We start from the raw sequence: 21,689 nt of genomic DNA on the forward strand, positions 1-21,689 counted from the left end.
CAGGGATCATTGCTCTGAGGACAGTAATAATGCTTGCCGCTTCAAGTAAGTCTCTTATTGATCTGCTCTTCTGTGTTTCTCTCAAATCCTTCATATATAATTTAATTTCTTTATATTCTTTACAGTCTTTTCTGACTTTCTCGATTCTCTTTCTTGCACCCATGGTGTGCGACTTACTTTGCGTTGACTGCAAGTCCAGAAAGGCTTTGCAGTTCCTTGGCGGTTGATGCCGGACTGGGCTTATCTTTCTTCGATAAAATCACAGTACTGTAAGAAAAATTGTTATAATTTTTTGTACTTGTCTTACTATTTACTTTTAAATATTATTAAAAGCTACCAAACTATTTACAATGTTGCCAAGACAACAAAATTTTAAGAAAAAAACGTTATTAGTATAACTCTTGGCTATTCCCACATTGGCTTTATTTTTATAGACAATTCTTGAAAAAACTCTATACAGGAAATCAAATCTACACTGGAAAATAATGAAAATGTCTAAAAATACAATATTGCAAACATGTGTACAATGTAAAAACCAATTAAATATATGATGAAATGAATCAAAAAGTATATGTGAAAAAAATTAGGCCCTAGGCATTTGTTTTTCCTTATTGTTCCTTTGGGAATCTACTAAATTGTTAAAATCAACCCTTTTTAAAAATAAATATTTATATAGAAAAAAATTGGTTTTTTGAGTTTTGCCTTTGGGAAATGTTTAACTTGAAAGCTATAGAGAAACCGAAAGATTAATTTGTCAATCATTTCGAATTCAACCATTGGGTGAGCGCGACAATGTTGGTTAAAGTTTTCATAATCAATTTATTAGTCTTTTCAATAAATTTGCTTTCCGTCTTCCCTTTTCAAATTTTTCCATTCAATGTGAGAAAAGATTACTGTGAACTGTATTGTGGTGGTCCTTGCGATTTAAACAAGACGTGCAAATTGCTAAAAAATATAGTGACTACCACAGATTATAAAATAAAAAACGAAGTTTTAGTTACGAATTTTCATTGGAATAACGAAGTCTTTAACCAGTGGAATATTCAACACATATCGAGAAATAATGAATTAGAAATTTATAAATTACATGTAACGGGACTGCAAAGTACGCATGATGCAAGATTTTGTCCTGGACTATTTTATCTTAAATATCTTGGCATTTATAAAGCTCGAGCCTTTATAATAAATTCTCCATCCTTAAATATACTCGAAGAGAATGTTCATCATATACATGGACCGGAAAAGCTGGTCATTAAATTGATATTAAATATCCAAATGGACTCATTGCTTATAAAAAGTTATATTCAAAGCACCATGAATATAACAGAACTTAATATATTTTCTGTATATAGTAATCATAAACCAACTCTTCGCATTGGGGAGTATTTTTTTGAAGGAAAGTCGAAATTAAAGAAACTGGAGTTTCGTTCATTAAAAGTTGATGGACTAACCGCCGAAAGTTTTAATGATTTACCACTTTTGGAAGATTTGATTTTTGAATATGTTGATTTAGACAATTTTAATTTTTTTCAGTAAGTAAAAAAGATTCTAATTTTGATTTGTTCTTTAATATTCAAACACTTTCAGTTCCGAGTCTTTGCCAAAAACTTTGCGTTATTTAAAATTAGTAAAAATGAATGGATTGGAAAATATAAAACACTTGCACCGATACGCAAAATTACAGATAATTGAATTTGATCGTCTTGGATATATACCGTTAACAAATATAACCGCTTTTTTATGCTTCCAAGGAGAAGAGGTCTGTAATTTTACCGTTGGCATAAATTACATACCGTGCCCGCCAACGTGTCAGTGCCAATATGAGCGCAGCTCTTATAAATTTTCGATAAATTGCTCAAGGAAGTATTTGCTAGAGGTGCACCATTTACCAATTCCAATTAACGGAAGCACGGCACTAATACTTCAAGGCAACAATCTGACCCAGCTGCCACACATATCCTTCCCAGGATATAATAGTGTTAATGTACTCGACGTGTCCTATAACAAACTAACTACTCTTGGGATAAGTTATTTGCCTAACGACTTGGAATATCTGGATGTTCGATTCAATAACTTGCATACTCTTAATAAAGACGTTATCAACTATCTCGTTAAAATTCCCTTTTTCTACCAATTCGGTAACAAATGGAGGCCCATTTGCGAGGATATGATCTAATGCTTTTCTTTAAAAGAAAATCAAACACTATTCAAATACTTGGATCCAAATTTAACTCAATATTTGAAAATATGATTGATATCAATACAAAATTTAATATTAAAGAACAGTTCCAAAAGAGCTCTTTATTCTATTGTGCCTATGAAGATAATATAATTAATCGTTATCCTGGAAATGAAATTTTAAAAGCACTCGAAAACCTCCATAAAAATATTTCGTATTATTCTGTTGAATATGACAAAATTGTATATGATGATTTAAATGCTTCATGTCCCTATAGATGCTTTTGTTGCACACTGCAAAGCTCAAAAAGTTTTTTGATAAATTGTGAAAATCAGAATTTGACCTTTTACCCGGAGCTGCCAATTCGAAATGAGGCCACATTAATTCTTTGGAATAATAAAATAAGTACGATTCCAAATCCAACCTTTTCTAAGGGCCACGCCTCAATAAAATATTTATATAAATTAAGAAGTCTTTGATTTATTTTAGTAAATAACTTTATTTATTCGCTCCGCTGTTTAGCGTGAACGATTTATTATTTAATAATAATTAATAAGTTTTGGTTTGTCTTAGTTAATTAGTTTTCTTTGTCCGCTCCGCTGTTTAGCGTGAACGATTTATTAGGTAATATCTATCCACGTGGTTTTGTGGGTTGAGTTTTAATATGAGTCTTGCGTGGTGATGACCGGCGCATTTGATCTACAAAAATCGACTGAACTAGGTACAGAAATGTTCTTATCTCTAATGTTAAATCTACTGACGAAAACATAGTACCGAAATATTCTTATCTCTAAAGCTCTTCTTACAACTACCCAAATAAAGCTTGTACACTACTTCCCAAGATCGGGTCTTACGACTATATGAGAAAATATATTAAATAAATTTGCCGCAGGGTGATTGTGTTAACTCCTCCCTTTCTTAGTCGAAGGCTGTCCTCAGACTTCTTAACTGTGAGGATTGGAACGATGATCTTGAAAATGTTTAGGATTCCTTTGTCTATACCGCTGGAGTGTTTAAGACCCTTATTAAATATTAGATATTCTAAGCTTAAAATAATAATTAAATTCACAGTAATAACTACAAAAATATGAAAGTATATAAAATATGAAAATTTGTTTTAGGGGTATTTGTAGAACGCTAATTGATTGAAAAATCTCTGTTTGCGCAGGCTTTGAAATCATTAGTGTAGCATTTCTCTTTGGCTATGCTAAAGAGGATGACGCAAAACAAAACAAAAAAAAATATATATTAAGATTGGTCAAATGTTTAATTGATAAACGTTTGCAAACTTTGTTATCAGTGTTTTAGTGTTTTTTTTTTTTTTTTTGCGGTTGTCAGCCCAAAAGATAAACAACAAGACTAAAGAATTTAAACGATTAATTGATGTTCAATGATTTTAACGTAAATTGTCTTTATGCACGACCCTCCCCTTTATGAGGACCGTTGTCCCAAGGTCTGCTTCGATCGTTTCTGTCCTATATCGTGGGGTAAGTTTATTTCCCAGACGTTTGTTCAATTTGACTAGGACGGTTTCTCCCACCTCAAAAGTTCTGTCTCGCCTTGTTTCGTTTATTCTTTTTAGCTGTATCTCCTGAGCTTCTTTAACCTTTCCTTTGATTTCGTCTGCAAATTCAGGAGAAATTGAATGAATAATGTCGATCGGCCTTTTATCTGTCACTGAATGAATTGTTTTGTTGTATTCGATAGTGGCCTGAAGTATGAGGTTGACCGTATCGCTCATGCCTCTTTCAAGTTTCAGGCAGCGAGCTATTTCTAAAAGCGTGCTGTGGAACCTTTCCACCTGCCCATTTGAAGTGCTATGGAGTGGTGGTGCGTTTGCTATCTTAACATTAAATCTATTTGAAACAAGTGACCTGATTGACTCGGAATTTATAGACGGTTCATTGTCACAAAATATAGTCTTTGAATGAGGATAAAAGTTCATCAACTGCATTATTGCAGGTTCTATATCAGTTATGGTTCGAGAAACTATGGGTTGCACAATAGCAAATTTAGAAAATTTATCGATGCATGTCAAAAAGTACTTTCTGTCTGTGGAGAAAATATCGATGTGCAAGGTCTCGCCTACGTGTGAAGGAATAGGTGTAGTGCCAAGGATTTGCTTCTGCGGATGACGGTCGTATTTGGCTTTTTGACATACCAAGCAGTTAGCTACAAAACTAGCTGCTAATTGTGACATTTTAGGGAAAAAATAACTCTGAAGAATTTGCTTTACATTTTCTTGCGCGGCCCTGTGCGCTCTGTTGTGCTCTGTAGCTACAATTTCTTTTTGTTCTGCGTTATTATAAATGTCAATGACCATTTTTTTTGTGTGTCGAAAAGTTGTTGCTGGGAACTCATCTACGAGACTGTTCTGAATCAAAGCAAGTACGGGTAATTCGCAGTGTAGTGCATTAACAACATCCTGTTTGACCACATCACGAATTCTCCCTAGTAAAGTTTCCTTGTTCAAAAATTGGATAATATGCCTTGACTTTCTTCCAAAAATAATAAAAGAGCGGGTTAAGTCTGCTGTACCTTCTTCTATAACTATCTGGTTCCTGAAACAATTGACAGGCTTGTCAATTGTTTCGATGGTATATGTCAGTGAAATTTCGCTATGTATTGTTGCGTTGTCTGACTGGGGGTCGTTTTCTAAAACATGGATGGCCTGCCTGGATAGTGCATCGGCAACAAAGTTTTCTTTCCCTGGCTTGTAGAAAATTTGGGCATTATGCTCGTCTATAAACGCCTTCCACCTTTTGATTTTAGCATTTGGGTTCCTATCCGATACGGCGAATGTTAACGGTTGATGGTCTGTATAAATGTTTAAGTTTTTGACACCATACAGATAGTTCCTAAGAGACTTTAAGGCCCAAACGATGGCCAGAAGTTCTCGCTCATTTGTCGCGAAATTAAGCTCTCTATCCCGTAACGTTCTTGAAATCATTGTTATAGGCTTGCCATCCTGAGAAAGGACTGCACCCAGGCCAAGAGCCGAAGCGTCCGTAGTTAGGTCAAAGGGTTTCTTGTAATCAGGATACAGTAACATTACATTTTCAGAAAAAAGAATATTCTTAAGCTTCTCAAAAGCAAAACATTGTTTTTCATCAAAGCTAATTGGAACCTTTTTAGACTGGCTGGCGGAGATTTTTCCGTTTTCCCCCCTTTAAAATGTCAGTTAGGGGTTTTGCAACCGATGCGAAGTCCTTGATAAAGCAGCGGTAATAGCTTGCCAACCCTAAGAATGATCGAACACTGAACAAATTTGTGGGTTGCTTATAGTTTTTGATAGCATCTACTTTACTAGGACTGGTTGTAATACCTCCGCTAGTTACTGTAAATCCAAGATATTCTACGCTTTCTTTAAAAAAAAAAGATTTGTCTTTAGAGACCCTCATGTTGGCCTTAAAAAGTTTCTCCAGTACCCACGCAATGTCATTCACGTGGTCCTCCATATCTTTCGAAAAAATGATCACGTCATCAACGTAAACATAGCATGACTTCCCTATCTGGTCTCTAAGAACATCATCTATGGCACGTTGAAATATACTTGGAGCATTTTTTAGGCCAAACGGCAATCTGCAAAACTCATATTTTCCATTTCCAATTGAAAAGGCTGTTTTCTCCCTATCCCTTTCCGCCAGCAGGATTTGATGGAATCCCGATTTAAGGTCCAGGGTTGTAAAATACTTGGCCTTTCCCAAATTTGACAGGATGGATACTACATTTGGTATAGGGTACTTGTCGTCGACTGTTTTTAAGTTAAGCTTCCTAAAATCAATGACCAACCTTTTTTTCGTATTTCCCTTTTCATCTGTACCTTTTTTATCGACTACCCAAACTGGATTATTGTAAGGTGACGTCGAGGGCCTGATAATTCCGTCTTTTAACAAATGTTTTGTCTCTTCATTTACAAAATCTGTTACGCCTAGGGGGTACGGATAAAGTTTTGAGTATACGGGTTGATCGTCTTCGGTACGTATTGTAGCTATAATATTGGTATTATACGGCAGTGCTTCTTCCGGCTCTGCGAAGACAGCCATTCGGTCTCTAAGCATTATATGAAATTTATTGGATATCCGGTTTGGTACCACAATGTCATTGATATTGGTGAAATTTACACTATTACACCTCAAAAATTTAATTGGCTCGACTTCATTGTTGATTTTTAGAGTTTTGGTTTTAAAATCTAGGATTGCGTTTGTCTGCGTTAGTAAGTCAAGTCCTATTATTGCGTCAAAGCTCGAAAGGTCTGGGAGAATAAAGAAGGGAACATCTTTATTAAAAAGATTAATAAAGCATTTATATTTTACCGTATTGCAACCATGTAACGATTTAACTGAAAATTCTTTTTGTACTGGTGTGGTGTATTTTAGTTCGGGAAGGGGCTGTATGTAGTTTTTTGAAGCCCCGGTGTCGATCAAAAGTTTTATGGTTCGCCCTGCTATCTTTCTTTCTATGTACGGTAGCAGGGACCTGTGGCTAAAAAATGAACATTATCATAACATGTGAGCTCGTCGTCAAAATCTTCAACTGCCGCTTCGGCCTCCTGATGATAATCGTCGGCGTTTTTCCTACCTTGACCTTCCCCATGAGCTAAGTGATTAATCCTTTGCTGTTTTGGTCCTGTAAACCTTGCAGTGCCACTATTTGGTCTCTTTGATGCTTGTGCATAACCAGTGTGTGCTTGAGACTGACGTGCGTTCTGTTTAGGTTGCCATGCGTTTTGGTTGTGTGTTGGCCATTCATTATTTTGTTCAGATGCCCAAACATTTTCTTGCAGAGGTGGCCAAACATTTTCCTGAGTCGGAAAATGTGTTTGCCTAAACTTATCTTGGCCCGTTCGAATAGTGCGCATAGAAACATCCTGATTAATTGACTGGCTGCGACCTTGCCTTTCCTGACTATCGTATGTAAAATAAGGGTTTTTGTTTTGAATGGGCATAAATGAATTTCTATCACTATCGTTGTGTCTATGATCGGTTCTCTGACCTCTGTCTCCTAATTTTCTCGAGTAATTAAGGGCGAATTTGTAACGCTCATTATTAGACTCAACCTCTTGCGCCAAAGCAAGTGCTGTCGGTAGATCTTTTGGGCCTTTCGCAAAAAGAATATCACTCAACGTTTTCTTTACTCCAGTTATAAACACACGCAACGCGTCAACCCTGTACTTTTCATTTAGTGACATCGCCAAGGCATTATCGGATGTCATTAATGTCTTGTTAGTAAGTAGGGTTAATTTTTTTTCGACTTCGTCGTAGAATTCAGTAAGTGTCATGTCACCCTGCCGTAATGTTGATAGCTCCTGTTCAATTAGATAAGCCGGCTTTTTGTCGGCATATGTAAAATCAAGACGGCTGATCATTGCTTTGAAATTTAACGGCGTATTAAAAGAAGCCAACACCGTGTTTGCTGAGCCTTTTATTTTATTTCGCATAATGCCAAGAGCTTGGTAGTATGTTGAACTGCCCTCGTATTTTTCAAAAACTTTAAGCGCGACATGAGCCGCTTTCCTCCACGACACATAAGTTTCACATTTGCCCTCAAAGTCTGGGAGAGACTTTATTATATCCAAGGGTTCCTTACACACAACACCTTCTATGATTACGGCATCTGTGTAAGTTTCCACCTCTGGGGTTTCAACTGTAAGTTTTTGTATTTGCTCACTAAGCTCCTGTAATTTTTTTTCAAATGATTGTTTTTGAACTGCAAGCGCACCGCCAACAGCACTTTCTACGATCGTTTTTAACTGAGCTTCTCTTAACTCCATTTCGCTATCTATATTTGTTTTTGACCACCAATTATTTTCTGAAGAGTTGTTTTCCTTTGAACTCTCTAACCGCCGCGACTGATGGACTGACCATTTATTCAAATTTAACAGGAGGTCGTCTAAAATTATTTCACTGTCGCTCATGTGTTTTTGTCGTCAATTTGCACAGATAATAATATAATAATAGATAATATAATAATAGTGAATATGTAATAAGGAATATGAAAATTTTGAATCATTCAATATGCGTTATACTTACAATGAATTAAGATGGTTTATACCAAACTTATTTGCTTAACAATATTTTCTAATTTAAATAGGTTATTAAGTGCTAATTATATTTTATACTAGTTTACTATTTTGTATTTTATGAAATGTAGGTTGTTGTAGGTCCTTGTAGGTTGTTGTAGATTGTTGTCGGTTGTTGTAGAGTAGCCGCTGCTGCCGTAGTTGTCTCTGACTGCTTTCTTCGTTTAAAAGCTTTCACTGTTCACTTTATATTCACTTTACTTTATTGCACCGGCCTTTCGACGAGTTTTGTTGGTTTCATTTATTGAAAATAAGTTATTTGTCGTAGGCTCGAAAATCCGTTTGGGCGCCAATTAAGAAGTCTTTGATTTATTTTAGTAAATAACTTTATTTATTCGCTCCGCTGTTTAGCGTGAACGATTTATTATTTAATAATATTTAATAAGTTTTGGTTTGTCTTAGTTAATTAGTTTTCTTTGTCCGCTCCGCTGTTTAGCGTGAACGATTTATTAGGTAATATCTATCCACGTGGTTTTGTGGGTTGAGTTTTAATATGAGTCTTGCGTGGTGATGACCGGCGCATTTGATCTACAAAAATCGACTGAACTAGGTACAGAAATGTTCTTATCTCTAATGTTAAATCTACTGACGAAAACATAGTACCGAAATATTCTTATCTCTAAAGCTCTTCTTACAACTACCCAAATAAAGCTTGTCTTACACTACTTCCCAAGATCGGGTCTTACGACTATATGAGAAAATATATTAAATAAATTTGCCGCAGGGTGATTGTGTTAACTTATATGGCCAATAATTCTATAGTAGAGCTTCCTTTACAGCTGATCCCCAAGAACATCTTAATAATGGACTTAAGAAATAATCTATTATCATCCCTCGATGACGATGTTGTTGAATTTCTCAGGAATCGAAAAAACGTCACTCTGGTGCACCTGTCAGGAAATCCTTGGGAATGCAATTGTAAGGCATTGTCTTTTTTATCCTTTCTTCTAGAACACGAGCCATTAGAGTACGAAAGAGTCCTAGAATTTAGCAACATCACCACTGGAAAATGTCCAGAATCGTGTATTTGCTGTGAGGAAAAATCACTCCCAGATCCTTTCGTTATTGACTGCAGTGGAAGAGGCCTAAAGGATATTCCCCCATTACCATTGCCGAATGTGGGCCTTACAACTCTATTTTTCAACGATAATGAACTCGAAATGCTGCCGAACATATCGCATCCAGGTATCGAAAATGTGGCACGTCTTTTCTTGGACAACAATAAGCTTAATTTCATCGAGCAATTACCTAAAAAACTCACCTATCTAGACCTAAGTCACAACAATATTTCCATTCTGAAAGAAGATATACGTAACTTTCTAGTTGAACGAATACGCTCTTCGCAAATGATGGTTCGTCTCTCAGGAAACCCATGGTCCTGCACTTGTGAAGAGAGAGACTTCTTGAAATTTGTCAAGGGACATGGCAGAAATATTATCGATTCTGCCGTGATGATTTGCGAAGAATCAGGATATCCCCTTCTTGAAGTAGAAGAAAGTGACATTTGTCCTTCGGCTCTAATTTATTATGCATCTTTTACCGCCTCCTTCATGATGATTATTTTGGGTATTAACCTTTTGGTCATCTTTAGGCAGCCCATTTTGATCTGGTTCTACGAACACGAAATTTGCCTCAGTATGGCTGCTCGGCAGGAGCTTGATTTGGGGAAAAAATTCGATGCCTTCCTGTCCTTTACCCACAAGGACGAGAACCTTGTTGAGGAGTTTGTGGAGCGTCTGGAAAACAGGAGCCATAAGTTCAGGTTGTGTTTCTATCTCCGAGACTGGCTGGTGGGTGAGTCGATTCCCGAGTGCATTAACAGATCTGTAAAGGACTCCAGGCGTATCATTATCCTGATGACAAACAACTTTCTGAAGTCCACCTGGGGTCGCCTCGAATTCCGATTGGCCCTGCACGCCTCGAAACAGGATCGCTGCAAGCGGCTGATCGTTGTCCTCTATCCGGATGTGGAGAACTTTGATGACCTAGACAGCGAACTGAGGGCATATATGGTGCTGAATACCTATCTGGCCAGGGATTGTCCAAATTTCTGGAACAAGCTCATCTACTCAATGCCCCACGAGAAGTTGAGGAGGCAGGTGCTGCATACAATACAAGAGCAAAGGCTATAAAAAAAATTTACAATATATTAAATTTAAGCAATAGTTTCTACATAGAACACATAGTGTAAGAACACATACCAATATGTTTTATATTTTGGAAAGAAACATAACTACAAAAATTTTATATGGTTAATATCGCATTCTTGAATTTGATTGTTTTCAATCTTTTTGTATAAGGGTTGTCGTATAGCTGAATGGTGATCCAATTTATGAATAAAATCTCTTGAGGTAATGAATAACTGAAACTTTCGTATTTAAATTTAAAAATTTTTTTTACTTAAAGTATATAGGGATGTAGTATGTAAAGTCAATAAAATACATGTAGTATATCTTTAAACCTATTTATAAAGCTTTTCGGGCAAAGCTCAAAGCCTTCAAGCGAAGAAGGAAACCGTTGCGTAAGCTATTTTAGCCATTGAATTTATAAACTTTAAAAAGCTCCCTATATGAAAATGTTTGCCTTTTATAAAATTTAAATTAAACTAATAAATAGAAAAACATTGCCGATAAATTTAAAATATGAAAATATGAAATTTTCGTTTGGAATTTATAATTTTTTATACCATTCCAAGCTTAGGGTTAGAATTAAGACAGCTTAATAATGAAGTAAATCAGGTTAGACCGCAAATATATATTTTTTTTAATGACCTGGCTGCTATCATTTCCATCTGTGCCCTTAAAAAAATCAGTTTTCCCCAGCCTAATGATGTGTGAAATTTCCTCGGAAACCCTAGCCAAAGCTACCCTTGCCAACTTAAGAGACATTTGGCCACTTAACATGGAATTCGAGCCCTCTTTGCATCCCCAATCATTCACTTGAGCTACCCCCCTCGCTTTTTCAATTTTTCGCGCCTGGCTGAAGGACATAAACAAAAGTGCAAGCGTTTCATGTTGCTCGTGTTCTTGGGCAGTTGCAAAAAGCGACTAGGGTAGGGCAGCGCCGAGGGCAGGGATAGGAAGGGCAGAACCAGAGACTGGAGTAGGTGGATGCAGCTCGCACCTGGTTGGATCCGGATGATGGGAATGCAGTCGGCGTCAACCACGATTTGAAATGCTCATCACGTTTCCAGCCACTTTTTTGGCGACAGGCGGCAGACTAAGGGGGCGAAACTGAGAATTGTGGTGAAGGGGGAATCGCGTGCAGACTAAGCCGTGGCACGTGCGGGCTTCCACCACTTACCCCACCACCCACAGTCACTAGTGGTTCCCGTATCAATCTTTGTGCCTCCTCTTTGGGTGTGCCTTTTAAAATTGCATATCATTTTTTACCACATTTTTTACGTCATATTAATGGGACTATTATTATTCAATCAGCCATGGGTGTTACAGAAAATATACAACAAAATAATAACATAGTTTTGGAATGGTAAATAATTAAATGGACAAATAATTGCGGTCCTATTGTCAACCTATATAAGCAAAATTATTCACCATTATTTTCTGAATTTTATGGTTTCCCCGGAACGTTGGGGAAAGTACTCGCTGCTAGTAATTATATTCTCTTGGCACATAATTACAATCGACTCATTTTATTGTTTACTTTATTTCAAAAGTTTTCTGAACAACTTTTTTGTTTCTTTTTTGGCACATGTTGAAGGCAACTTTTTGCATTTGGCTAGAAACTCGACTAGCTGTCTAAAATTTATGAAGACAGTTGGAAAATTATGAAACCATGTTTATTCTCTATAGATGAGTAGATTTTATCCCATAAGAGTCATAAGTGTGTCAAAATGAGAAATGGTAAACATGTGGGTAGGTTAATAATATTTTCATTAACCAAAGAAATACAATTTTTTATTCTTACCTAGCAACTGGATTTCAATACATAATTTGCAGCACATTTCCCGTGGGTGCGACTCCGGCAATAGATCATGATACATATTTCGATGGGGAAACGGGGAAATACTTTAAAAGCCAACACAAAGAAGGACTCAATTGAAGGAAAAAAAACCGCAAGAACACAAAGAATAAATACGGAAACGGAAAAGAGAAAGCCACGGGGGAGTGAGTCGGGTTATAGGACAACACTAAAAAGAAGGCAAATTTTATTTGCATGCGGCTTTTCAATTCCTCTAAGAACATAAAACGCTGGGGAGACCTTCGGGGAACCCTTTCGATGATGGAAAATAAAGTAGAGTTGTAAAACGAGAGCCGGGCGAATGAACGGAGGAGAGGCGCGGTGTCTTAACAATTTCCTGCCAACTTCTGCTTCATTGCATATTTCCGTTTCCTTCTGTCCTGTCAGACTAGTCCTTAAACAGCTCAGACCCCAGACTTTTTTCAGAGCTCTTGCACATATGGAGAGAGGGCGACGACAGCCGCCTGAAAAAATTGTCTTTTACGATTTGCAATTATTTTTGCTCATTTCAGCAGAAGCAAACATGCCCGCAATTCCTTGAGGGGCTACCGGCAGTCCTTAGTCCTGTCAATACAAATAGTGCCAACTTTCCCCGCCTGCTTACTCGAATTTACATAAGTTGATATTTTTCGAGTTGTTTCACTTTGACATTCCTCCAGCCAGGCTTCGATTCCTTCGTGTTTTGTGTGCTGCTCAGTTATTTGTCCGCCTGAGTGGAGTTCCCCGAAAACTTGTGGACTTACAACATGAAAAGCATTTTAGACCCAGACATATCAGATGACTGTTGCATCCAGTCTTCCTATTTCTCATCCTGTTTTTCGAAACACATCATTGCTTTGGGGAGACAATGACAATTTTCTTATCTGAGTCCTTAGCTTAGTAGCTTATTAATTCCCCTTAATAAAGAGAAGGACAAGGCTTAGCGTCAGAGTGAAATGTTTGTGATTACAGGTATGCGAGTTTTTCAAATGTAACATTTATTTTCCTACGTTTTTAGTCTTTCAAATGAATTAAATTATTTACTATTTCTTAGTTCAACCTTATTTACTTGATTAAATTTTAAAGTCTTCCAAATGCAGAAGGCTGTCAACATGTGGCGTTAACCCTCATTTCCGGTTAACCAAATCCTCCTCCCTTCTCATTTGAGTGCCTTTACAAAATTGGCCACGTAAACAGCATTGAAAAGCAGGAACCTCTCTCTGGCAATTGGTAAATGAAAATTGAAACAGAAACGGAAAAAGTGGCAAAACATTTGCCTTTGAAGAGGATTTGGCCGACCACCAGACCGACCAGACCCATCGAATCGGGCGTGTGCAGAAAATCAAAATAAAACGCTTTTCGTTTCATTTGCAATGAAATTTTCGCAAGTCCTGGGCCTGTCTTTGTTTTGTCTGTTCGCCATCAGCCATCGGTATCGAAATCGTTTTCCAATACAGTATTGAATACAGTGAATACTATGCTATAAAGGGAGTATCCCCCGGAGGTAGCTGTTGGTGGCATTTTCTATGCACGTCATGTGGGCAATCAGCGCTCATGTCCATGGGATACTTCTTTTTTTACTTTTCCCCAATCGCCCATGTTTCGGGTCTCTATGTTTGGGGTATCTATTTTCGGTTTTATTTCTCACTCGGCTCATGAATATTTAACTGCCAACAATTGACTATGATTGTTATGTTTGTTGGTGCCTTGTGTTTTACAATTAAAAAGGATCAAGGTGGCAGGACCAGATTTTTTCCGGAATTTTGTAGGTTCAAGATTGATTTTCCCTTTGGCTTTTTATATTTTTCATTTATCAATTTGGTTTGCGTTCTCTCAGCTTGCCTTGCCAAAGAAATTGCAATTTTAACGCATGACAGGGCATTCTCAATGCGCTTCCAGCTAAAAAATAAAATAAAATAAAAAACTGCGCTCCAAAGCACTTGAGCCATTCTCTACTTAGACATCGCCGGGTAATCGAATATAAATTGAATTTTGCACAACAAATGGATTTTTCTCAAGAGGGCTTCTTTACCAACTTACCTCTCGACTTCATTCAAATAAAATAAGCATGAGATTAATATTATGCATTAAATTTGGTTTATGTTGAAAGAAAAATAATATAACAAAAGTCTCCAATCTTTTTTTATTATACAAAAAAGAGCCTTGTGCACATAGACTCCTTTTTAATTTTCAAAGCCTTTTAAACAGCTTAGCTTTGCATTTTTAGACAGAATTCTTATAAAGAGCATTTTAAATGTTTTTCCATATAAGCTGCTTTTTTTGTATATATTTATTCAATTTCCTGGAAATATACTGATCTTAGTATTTTTTTATTTTTGTTTGTCTGGACAGATCTAAAAATATTTCTCAATTTTTAGCACGCATTTTTCCCCGTCTGATTGAATATTTTGTTCGTTTTTGCATTTTAAGCTGTCGCACGCACTTGTGTTTTTTTTCGCCTCTATGTAGGGGTTTGCACTTGATGCATACACATATATATGTATTTTGCATTCATGGTGGCCAGACCGAGCTTAATGTATGCTCGTCACGTCTAGCCACTTGTGTCCTGGGTCCCGAGTTCCTACCTCGCCAGGATTTCCCCTTTCTGTGGCTTTGCCAACTCGTGTCTTCACATTCACTTGGAGCACGGCTGTGCTAAACCTATTTTGCATATTGATATGGAAGCAAACGAAATCCACTTGTTCTTTCCGGCTAGTGTCATATCAAATTAAGACCTGTTTATGCTGAATTTCGAGTTAATAATTCGACTTTTCAATGTCGAAGTGACACACCATATAGTAAATACTCAACAATTTAAAAGCGTGTGTCCAGTTTCTCTTTTTTTTAATTAAAACGAAAGTTAAATATAAAAAAAAACCAACCCCAAAGTAAATTCCTAAGTATAAGCCTTTGAAAATTTGTTTCGAATTGGCTGCAACATAAACATAAAATTAACAAAAAAACAAAAAGGGGAAAAAACAAGTGGTACTAAAGCCATTTCCCAAACATTTTCACCTGGCACGCTAAGCAATTAAAGTGGCCCTCCCCTTTAAGTTGCATGTGGCAAACTCTGGCGCCCAAATGGCGGACATGACGACGGTGGCGCCTCAATGTCAGGCCATTAAAGTTTAGTGGGCGATTTTGCATAGCGTTTTGCTGAGCCGGGAAAAAGCCGGCTAAAGAAAACTGGCCAAGTAAAAAGGATTCAGGATTTCCAAAGTGCAGCAGACGTTTTTCTGTGGGCACGCCCCTATCCCCAAAAACTTCTGGCGAAGCTCATCAAGCCGAAAAGTTTTTGCCGGCGATAAATCAAATTCCTTTGGTTGCTTGTTAACTCGTTCACTTAAATTAAGTTGAACATTAAGGCACAACCGAGGCGAGGCCCCGAATGGAACCTAGAATTTTATGTGATTTTACGAATCCCCCTTGCAAAACAACATTTTGATGTTGTGGAAAAGTTGCGTCTGCCCAGACCCCTAAGGAAAATATTTTCCAGAAATAGGCTGAGATGCTGCTTAGTGTAGGCTAATTAGCAATATTTTCTTTAATATTTTACTAAATTAAATGCACTACTCTTTTAAGAAAAACTACTTTTTAACGAGGTTTCCAAACTGTTATTATATGGATAAGAAATATTTTTAGGATAGATTTAGCCAACAAAGTACATTCCTAGTCTTTATGAATTGAATACCCATAAGATTAGCTAGGCGTTTAAAAAAGTGGCACCCCCGCTTTGCGAAATAAACTATCGTAAAACTCTAAATTTGAATACTCTGGCTGTGGAATGAACTCCAATTCTTCATCGATATTCAAGAGCATTCGATTTTCTCCTTGACTTACAGGCTTCCACTCCACCAAATCCTTGGTAAGTGGAGCATTTGGATTAGAAGTGGCCGCAAAATGAACCCACATATTTACTATTCTACAGATGGTTGAATATTCTGGTCGCAATTTATCCAACTTAAAGGTGGCCGGGATAACAAACATATAACACAATTCATCCACGTGACTAGCACCTCGTCGGTCTTTGCCAAAAAATCGAATTCTATATAAATTAAAATCTGGCGAATCAAAATCGAAACGATATACATATGTTGGCGCCTGTCCGTAGGACAATCTGGACTGAATTAATCGATTCTGGGAATGTACGATATTGTGAGTAAAAAGGTCAGACAAAGAATCGAAATTTTCCAATGTCAAATCCTTGCAATGAGCCTGGCAAAAATAATCCAAAAGTGAGTTGGCCAACTCACGCTGAAGTTTTAAATCGCAATGACTTTTTAAAGTAGAAGTCAAAATGCGTTCTGGGTAATTTTGAAACAGTTTCAGATGCTGATCCGGACTTTTTGCCAAATCTATCAAATGTACTAAGATGTACTACTACTAAGATGTACTAAGAATGTACTAAAATTTTTGACATTTTTCTTTATCCAACGCAGAGCCAAAATAATGTCCTTCAGTCCTGCATTGCCAGGAATCTCCAAAGAAGGATTTGCAAAGGTTAGGAATCCTAAAAAAAAATTTTGTTATTATCTATGAATAATAATCGATAAAAATCTCACCAAAAGGCCCCAGACGATGGCCTATGGAAATAAATATGACATCTTCTTTCATAAAATAGTCGGGGCCCCAAGCTCGTCTTGAAGAATCGCCACCTTTGTGTTGACCTCCATGTATGTAGACCAGTATAGGTAAAGGAAACTTGGATTCTAGCTAAAATTAATTGTAGAGAATTATAGAAAGATTAGTATGCTACTCCAATAAGTTTACTCCTCCAATAAAACATACCTTCTTTACAGAAATATTAAGGTATAGACAATCTTCTGACCCTTCCACTTGTTTTGTGTACGAACTAACTTGGATGCATTTACTTTGGGGCTGGGAACAATCACGAATTCCGATCCAGGGTTTTCTTTCACGAGGGTCTTTGAATCGTAGGGGTCCCAGAGGAGGCTCTCCATAGGGGATTCCATCAAAACCATAAAATTCTTCGCCATAAAGAGCATTTAAAAGAGTTCCACGTACTTTTCCGTGGGTGGTTTCCACAACTGGCGAAACTTGATCACTACAAACAAAATTTTACAAACTCTATTTCCCTTTCAAGAAGAATAAAATCTTACTACTCAACAGACATCTTAGTTGGAGACCTCTCACAGAACTGCGAACAAAGTCGAGAAATTGTATTATTCTGCCTTTATTTTTTCAGATAGCTTATCTTGAAACACAAGAAAACAAAAGTTGAGTAAAACCTTAATAAAATGTCATCAAGGCCTGTGATAAAAAATTAAGCTAGCCAGGGGGGTAAAGACTATAAAAAAAAATAAATTAATAAATAACATTTTAGGTATTTATAATAAATAAATAGTAAATTATGTTTAAATGTTTTTGGAACCTTATCCGGAAATGTAAATTGAACTTGAAGAAACCCTTTCACATTCAAGACTCCCCTGACATCCATCAAATCCAAGTTGCCCCCTTTGTGAGCAATCCGACATCAAAAGCAGCTTCTAACAGGTCAACAGCCCCCTTCATGTGATTACTCACAAAACACAGCTCTAAGCGGATATCCTTTCCCTTGACTTTCCTCCAGATTCAGCTGCTGTCTTGTACTAATCACAACAACACCAACAAGTCCCAGGACTCGGCCCGCTTGTTATTGTCATTGTTATCAACGCTGTCATTGCAAAACGGCGACACCAGCCAGCAACACCAACAAACTAGGACAGGACACTCGGTAGGTCCTGTATTGTGTCTCGTGTGGGCATATGTTAAACATTTTGACACTTTTGCGCTCGGTTTAACCCACAGTCACAGAAATCCTCCATTTCGCTAAACTTTGACATCCTTGCGGAAGCTGATGAGGGTTCTCCTGCCCCCATGGAATTCCACCCTACTCCCACTACCTCTCATTGAAACTATTTAAATTTAGCCAACAAATTTGTAACATTTCGCATTCGCATAGGTTTTGGTTTTTGTAATTTTTTGGCTGTCACTGCGAGGATAATCAGTGAACAGAAATCAACAGCAAAAAGGGCTACTCTCGCTGCAAGCCAGTGAACTGTGGTTAGTGGACCGAACAAACCACTTTAGTGGTTGCCACTGAGCTTTGCTGTGGCGATGGTTTGATGATTTTAAGGATAGCACACAGGATCGAGTAATATTGAAACTTAATTAAGTGTCGCGTCCATTGGCAAATGCAATATAGCCACGACCCGCGGATAGAGATTCGAAAATTGTGGCAGGAGGTGCTGACAAATATTTTAGTTTTTGGTTTTTGGCGGACAACTGTGGGCACAATTTGATTATTGCGATTTTCCTCTATACTCCAGAGAAATATTCCTGGTGGAGAACATATTTTCATTACTTTTTGTAGAATTTTCTCAATTTTTATGGCTTTATCCATGGCTTCATCAAGCGGAATCATCCACTCCATCATCTGCCTAAAAATTTATTTTAAATTTCCATTGATAGGATCAGCCCATCTCTGGCTGAGTTTCACCTTGAACACGTAATAAAAAATTATTTTGAGACAGTTAATACCCGCGAGACAAAAAGCAGCCTGTCTTATCTGGTTTCTTTCGTAAAACAATTTTCAAATCGCTTCCTCTGGGTTGGCAAAGGCATAGACTTTTTTTTGGGTAAACTCCATTGGCAAAACATTTTCTACCCCCCATAGGCTGCTGCCAATTTACGTTATCGTTTTCAAATTGAAAATTTGCGTAATCACATTTTAAGTGAAAATCGCTTTCCAAATGAAATTAAATCAATTTCTTAAAGAAGATAAGAGCGGGCGGAAGCCAAAAGTTGGCAATCTAGTAAATATACATTATGGTTTTTCATTTCCGTTTCCGTTTTGGCCCTGGAATCTGGAAGCTTTAAGCTCAAAAATATATGCAGCTGCATCTCAAAGGACCATCAGCGTCATCAAATCGTTAGTCAAATAAGGATGAAAAAAATGTAAAATGGAATATATAAAGTTCTTTGCTCTTCTCTTAAGTCACTCTGGTGGCAATAAAAATGATGAAGTACTCGGAGAGTTGTAAGTGCGACTTGCTCACATTTTTGCAAAGGAAGTGAAACAGCATTACCCTCGAAGAGAGATAGAAAGGTTGAGGGTCCTAGGAAGAGAGACGTGGGAGTGAAAAATGCTGGAATTTCTGGCATAGCTTTGGCTAGCCTATACTTTTTAGAAGAATTTTTTAAAAGGTATATTAGTAGACCTGGGAATTTGCGTATTTTCTTATGTTTTATATATTTATATTTTATTTATGTATTTTTGTTGTTGTTTTATATAATATATATTTTTAATATTGGAAATTTTGAAATATAGAACTAAATTTTAGGGTAAAATATTTGAATTTCCATAAACTACATTAGAGTATGACTCTTATGTCAAAAGTATAAGCCTCATTTAAAAAAAAGGTTTTAAATAATAATAATGAATCTATTTGTTGCAATTATGTTTATACTTTTACAGCCTTTAGAGGCTGTTCGACCGCAAGGAGTGACTTTACGGCAGCGTAAGTTTTATTTTTTATACTGTCGGTGGAAAAAATTTTAAATAAATTTTTGTTTTAGCCAAATGCTGGTATCCAGCCAATCCAGGACCCTGCCAGGACTTTGTCAAAGTCTGGGGCTATGATTATTTAACGAATCGCTGCATATTCTTTTACTATGGTGGATGTGGCGGAAATCCTAATCGTTTCTATACGAAAGAAGATTGCTTGAATACCTGTCGAGTTTACAGAGACCCGAATCGCTTTAAAAGATCAGATGAAGAGGATGATGACGTCGAGGAATTCGAGGAAGATATTGACGACTGGGACAAGTGGGACAAAGATGAGTTGTAAACCTGCATCGAAGGGTATAGAAAAATCGGTTTAAAATATAAAAGCATTCAGCTTTTGATTCTTTGAGCAAACGCATAATTTCAGTTTCAAAGACGAAACTTTCCGTCTAGTTGCATGTAATGCGTTTTCTTTTAGCCGTCTGCTTGCCTGTTTTTTGTCTTGGCTATATATATTTCTCTAGACGTCTGTTTGCTGCCAATCTGAGCATCTGCCATTAAGCCAAACAGTTTGAAGCAATTCACACAGCATGGATCTGTTTTTCCTTCGCCATCTCCACCTCCTCTGACGATTATTTATCAACAATTTTATGTTGGCTGGAGTCGCAATGTGACTATTTTTGACATGCAATTTGCAATTTGCCATTTGCTGCATTTCGGGTTTTAGCATTTTGCCGCAGGCAGCAATAACTTTTGCCAACGAATGCAGATGAGGCTCATGATGAGTTCGCTATTGTTGATGTTTTCTGAATATCCGCAGGGGAAATTCACAAACAGTCTGGCAGTTTGCGGTTCTATAGTTTCCGACTTGCCACTCTAATTTTTGTTGTTATGGAAAGCAGCCGCACAAAAGAAATATCTTCCTAATTGGAGAGAATTTAGTTTGCCTACCTCTGGGCTCTTGTCAAGGATCACCGCTCGTTAAGCTTAATTAGCAATCATAAAAGTTGTTCCCGCATGTCGAACATTCTCCAATTTGGTCATATGACACTTTCCGCAAAAGTATCCGGTGTTCGGAGCCCAAGTTAGAGTTGGAGTCAGAATCGGAGTTTGAGGTGTCTCTCTGCCACCTATTTTACTTGCCGCTCACGTTGTCACGGCTCTCATTCTTTCCCCAAAAGACTTTTATGACTGATTATGCTGTGTTTCGGCCATTTAATTGCCACTTGGCCCTGGATGTGACTATTTTTATGGTTAATGAGCAACTTGTGGTAATTTAGGGGGACTCGTGGAGGACAGGAATCAGGTGTGCAGACCTTTAAGGGTTGTTTTTTGGGGAGGTGGAGCGGGGCCAATTAAATGGGTAATATTACTTTCAGGATAAAGGAATTATATAAATTAAAATGAATAGCTTTTGTTGGCCCTGTGAAAATTTTAGTTAATATTCTTTAATTTGTCTAGGATTTATTTAAAAGGGTTTTAAAATACTTTAAATGCTTTAAGTTTCTTTTGCACATTTCAAATTATAAATTCTTGTAATTTAGGATGTAGATAGTCTCCCTTATATTCTCTTAAAATTCTGACATCATCTGTTGCTGGTGTCTAACATCATTTAGCTGTTTCTGCCAGTTCAACGATTTGAAAAATATTTCACAATAAATTAAATTTCAGTCAAGCTTGTTTCCGACTCGACACTCCAGCTCAAAATTTAAATGGGTCAAATATGCATTTAATTTCCGCACGAATGAAATGAATTTGTCTGTCGCAGAGTCTCTCGTTCGCCAGGCCCACAGCCAGTGTCTACAGCTGTCAAATACACAAAACACTGGCCTCCCAGCCTCCAGGGTGCTACCTCCCTGCCCATTTCCTTTTCCCAAGGACCCTACACCCGGAGTCAAGAAAACACGTGTTTGGGCCACCTTCTGCCTTCTGAGGCCATGGACTGTTTTGCACACTTAACT

At 37.2% G+C, this 21,689-nt stretch overlaps 3 protein-coding genes across 3 annotated transcripts; 2 read left to right on the plus strand and 1 right to left on the minus strand.

Annotated features, from left to right (window-relative positions):
- The first annotated feature begins 8,636 nt into the window (after positions 1–8,636).
- Positions 8,637–10,484, plus strand: LOC116656062 (protein toll-like). Its single transcript, XM_032455398.2, has one exon. It carries the CDS (start codon positions 9,005–9,007, stop codon positions 10,391–10,393), a length of 1,389 nt encoding a protein of 462 aa, XP_032311289.2. The 5' UTR covers positions 8,637–9,004; the 3' UTR covers positions 10,394–10,484.
- A 4,564-nt stretch (positions 10,485–15,048) lies between these two features.
- On the minus strand, positions 15,049–17,381 carry LOC6504740 (esterase B1). Its single transcript, XM_001964817.4, has 4 exons — positions 17,342–17,381; positions 17,010–17,286; positions 16,784–16,934; positions 15,049–16,731 (listed from the first exon to the last, which is right to left on the minus strand). Exons 1-4 carry the CDS (start codon positions 17,353–17,355, stop codon positions 16,589–16,591), a joined length of 585 nt encoding a protein of 194 aa, XP_001964853.2. The 5' UTR covers positions 17,356–17,381; the 3' UTR covers positions 15,049–16,588.
- Positions 17,382–19,584: 2,203 nt separating this feature from the next.
- On the plus strand, positions 19,585–20,142 carry LOC6505360 (kunitz serine protease inhibitor Pr-mulgin 1). The gene is made up of 2 exons (XM_001964818.4): positions 19,585–19,741; positions 19,800–20,142. Exons 1-2 carry the CDS (start codon positions 19,660–19,662, stop codon positions 20,069–20,071), a joined length of 354 nt encoding a protein of 117 aa, XP_001964854.1. The 5' UTR covers positions 19,585–19,659; the 3' UTR covers positions 20,072–20,142.
- The last annotated feature ends 1,547 nt before the right edge of the window (positions 20,143–21,689 follow it).

The sequence above is a fragment of the Drosophila ananassae genome, chromosome 3R (assembly GCF_017639315.1).
Source record: "Drosophila ananassae strain 14024-0371.13 chromosome 3R, ASM1763931v2, whole genome shotgun sequence".
Lineage (NCBI taxonomy): Eukaryota > Metazoa > Arthropoda > Insecta > Diptera > Drosophilidae > Drosophila > Drosophila ananassae.

Excerpts from the sequence above, each read along its gene's own strand:
- LOC116656062 (XM_032455398.2), top strand. The coding sequence starts at position 9,005 with ATGGCCAATAATTCTATAGTAGAGCTTCCTTTACAGCTGATCCCCAAG.
- LOC6504740 (XM_001964817.4), bottom strand. Across the intron at positions 16,935-17,009 it reads TTAATATTTCTGTAAAGAAG|CTAGAATCCAAGTTTCCTTT; the intron begins GTATGTTTTATT and ends AATTAATTTTAG. Across the intron at positions 16,732-16,783 it reads CCATCGTCTGGGGCCTTTTG|GATTCCTAACCTTTGCAAAT; the intron begins GTGAGATTTTTA and ends ATTTTTTTTTAG.
- LOC6505360 (XM_001964818.4), top strand. The coding sequence starts at position 19,660 with ATGAATCTATTTGTTGCAATTATGTTTATACTTTTACAGCCTTTAGAG. Across the intron at positions 19,742-19,799 it reads AGGAGTGACTTTACGGCAGC|CCAAATGCTGGTATCCAGCC; the intron begins GTAAGTTTTATT and ends TTTTTGTTTTAG.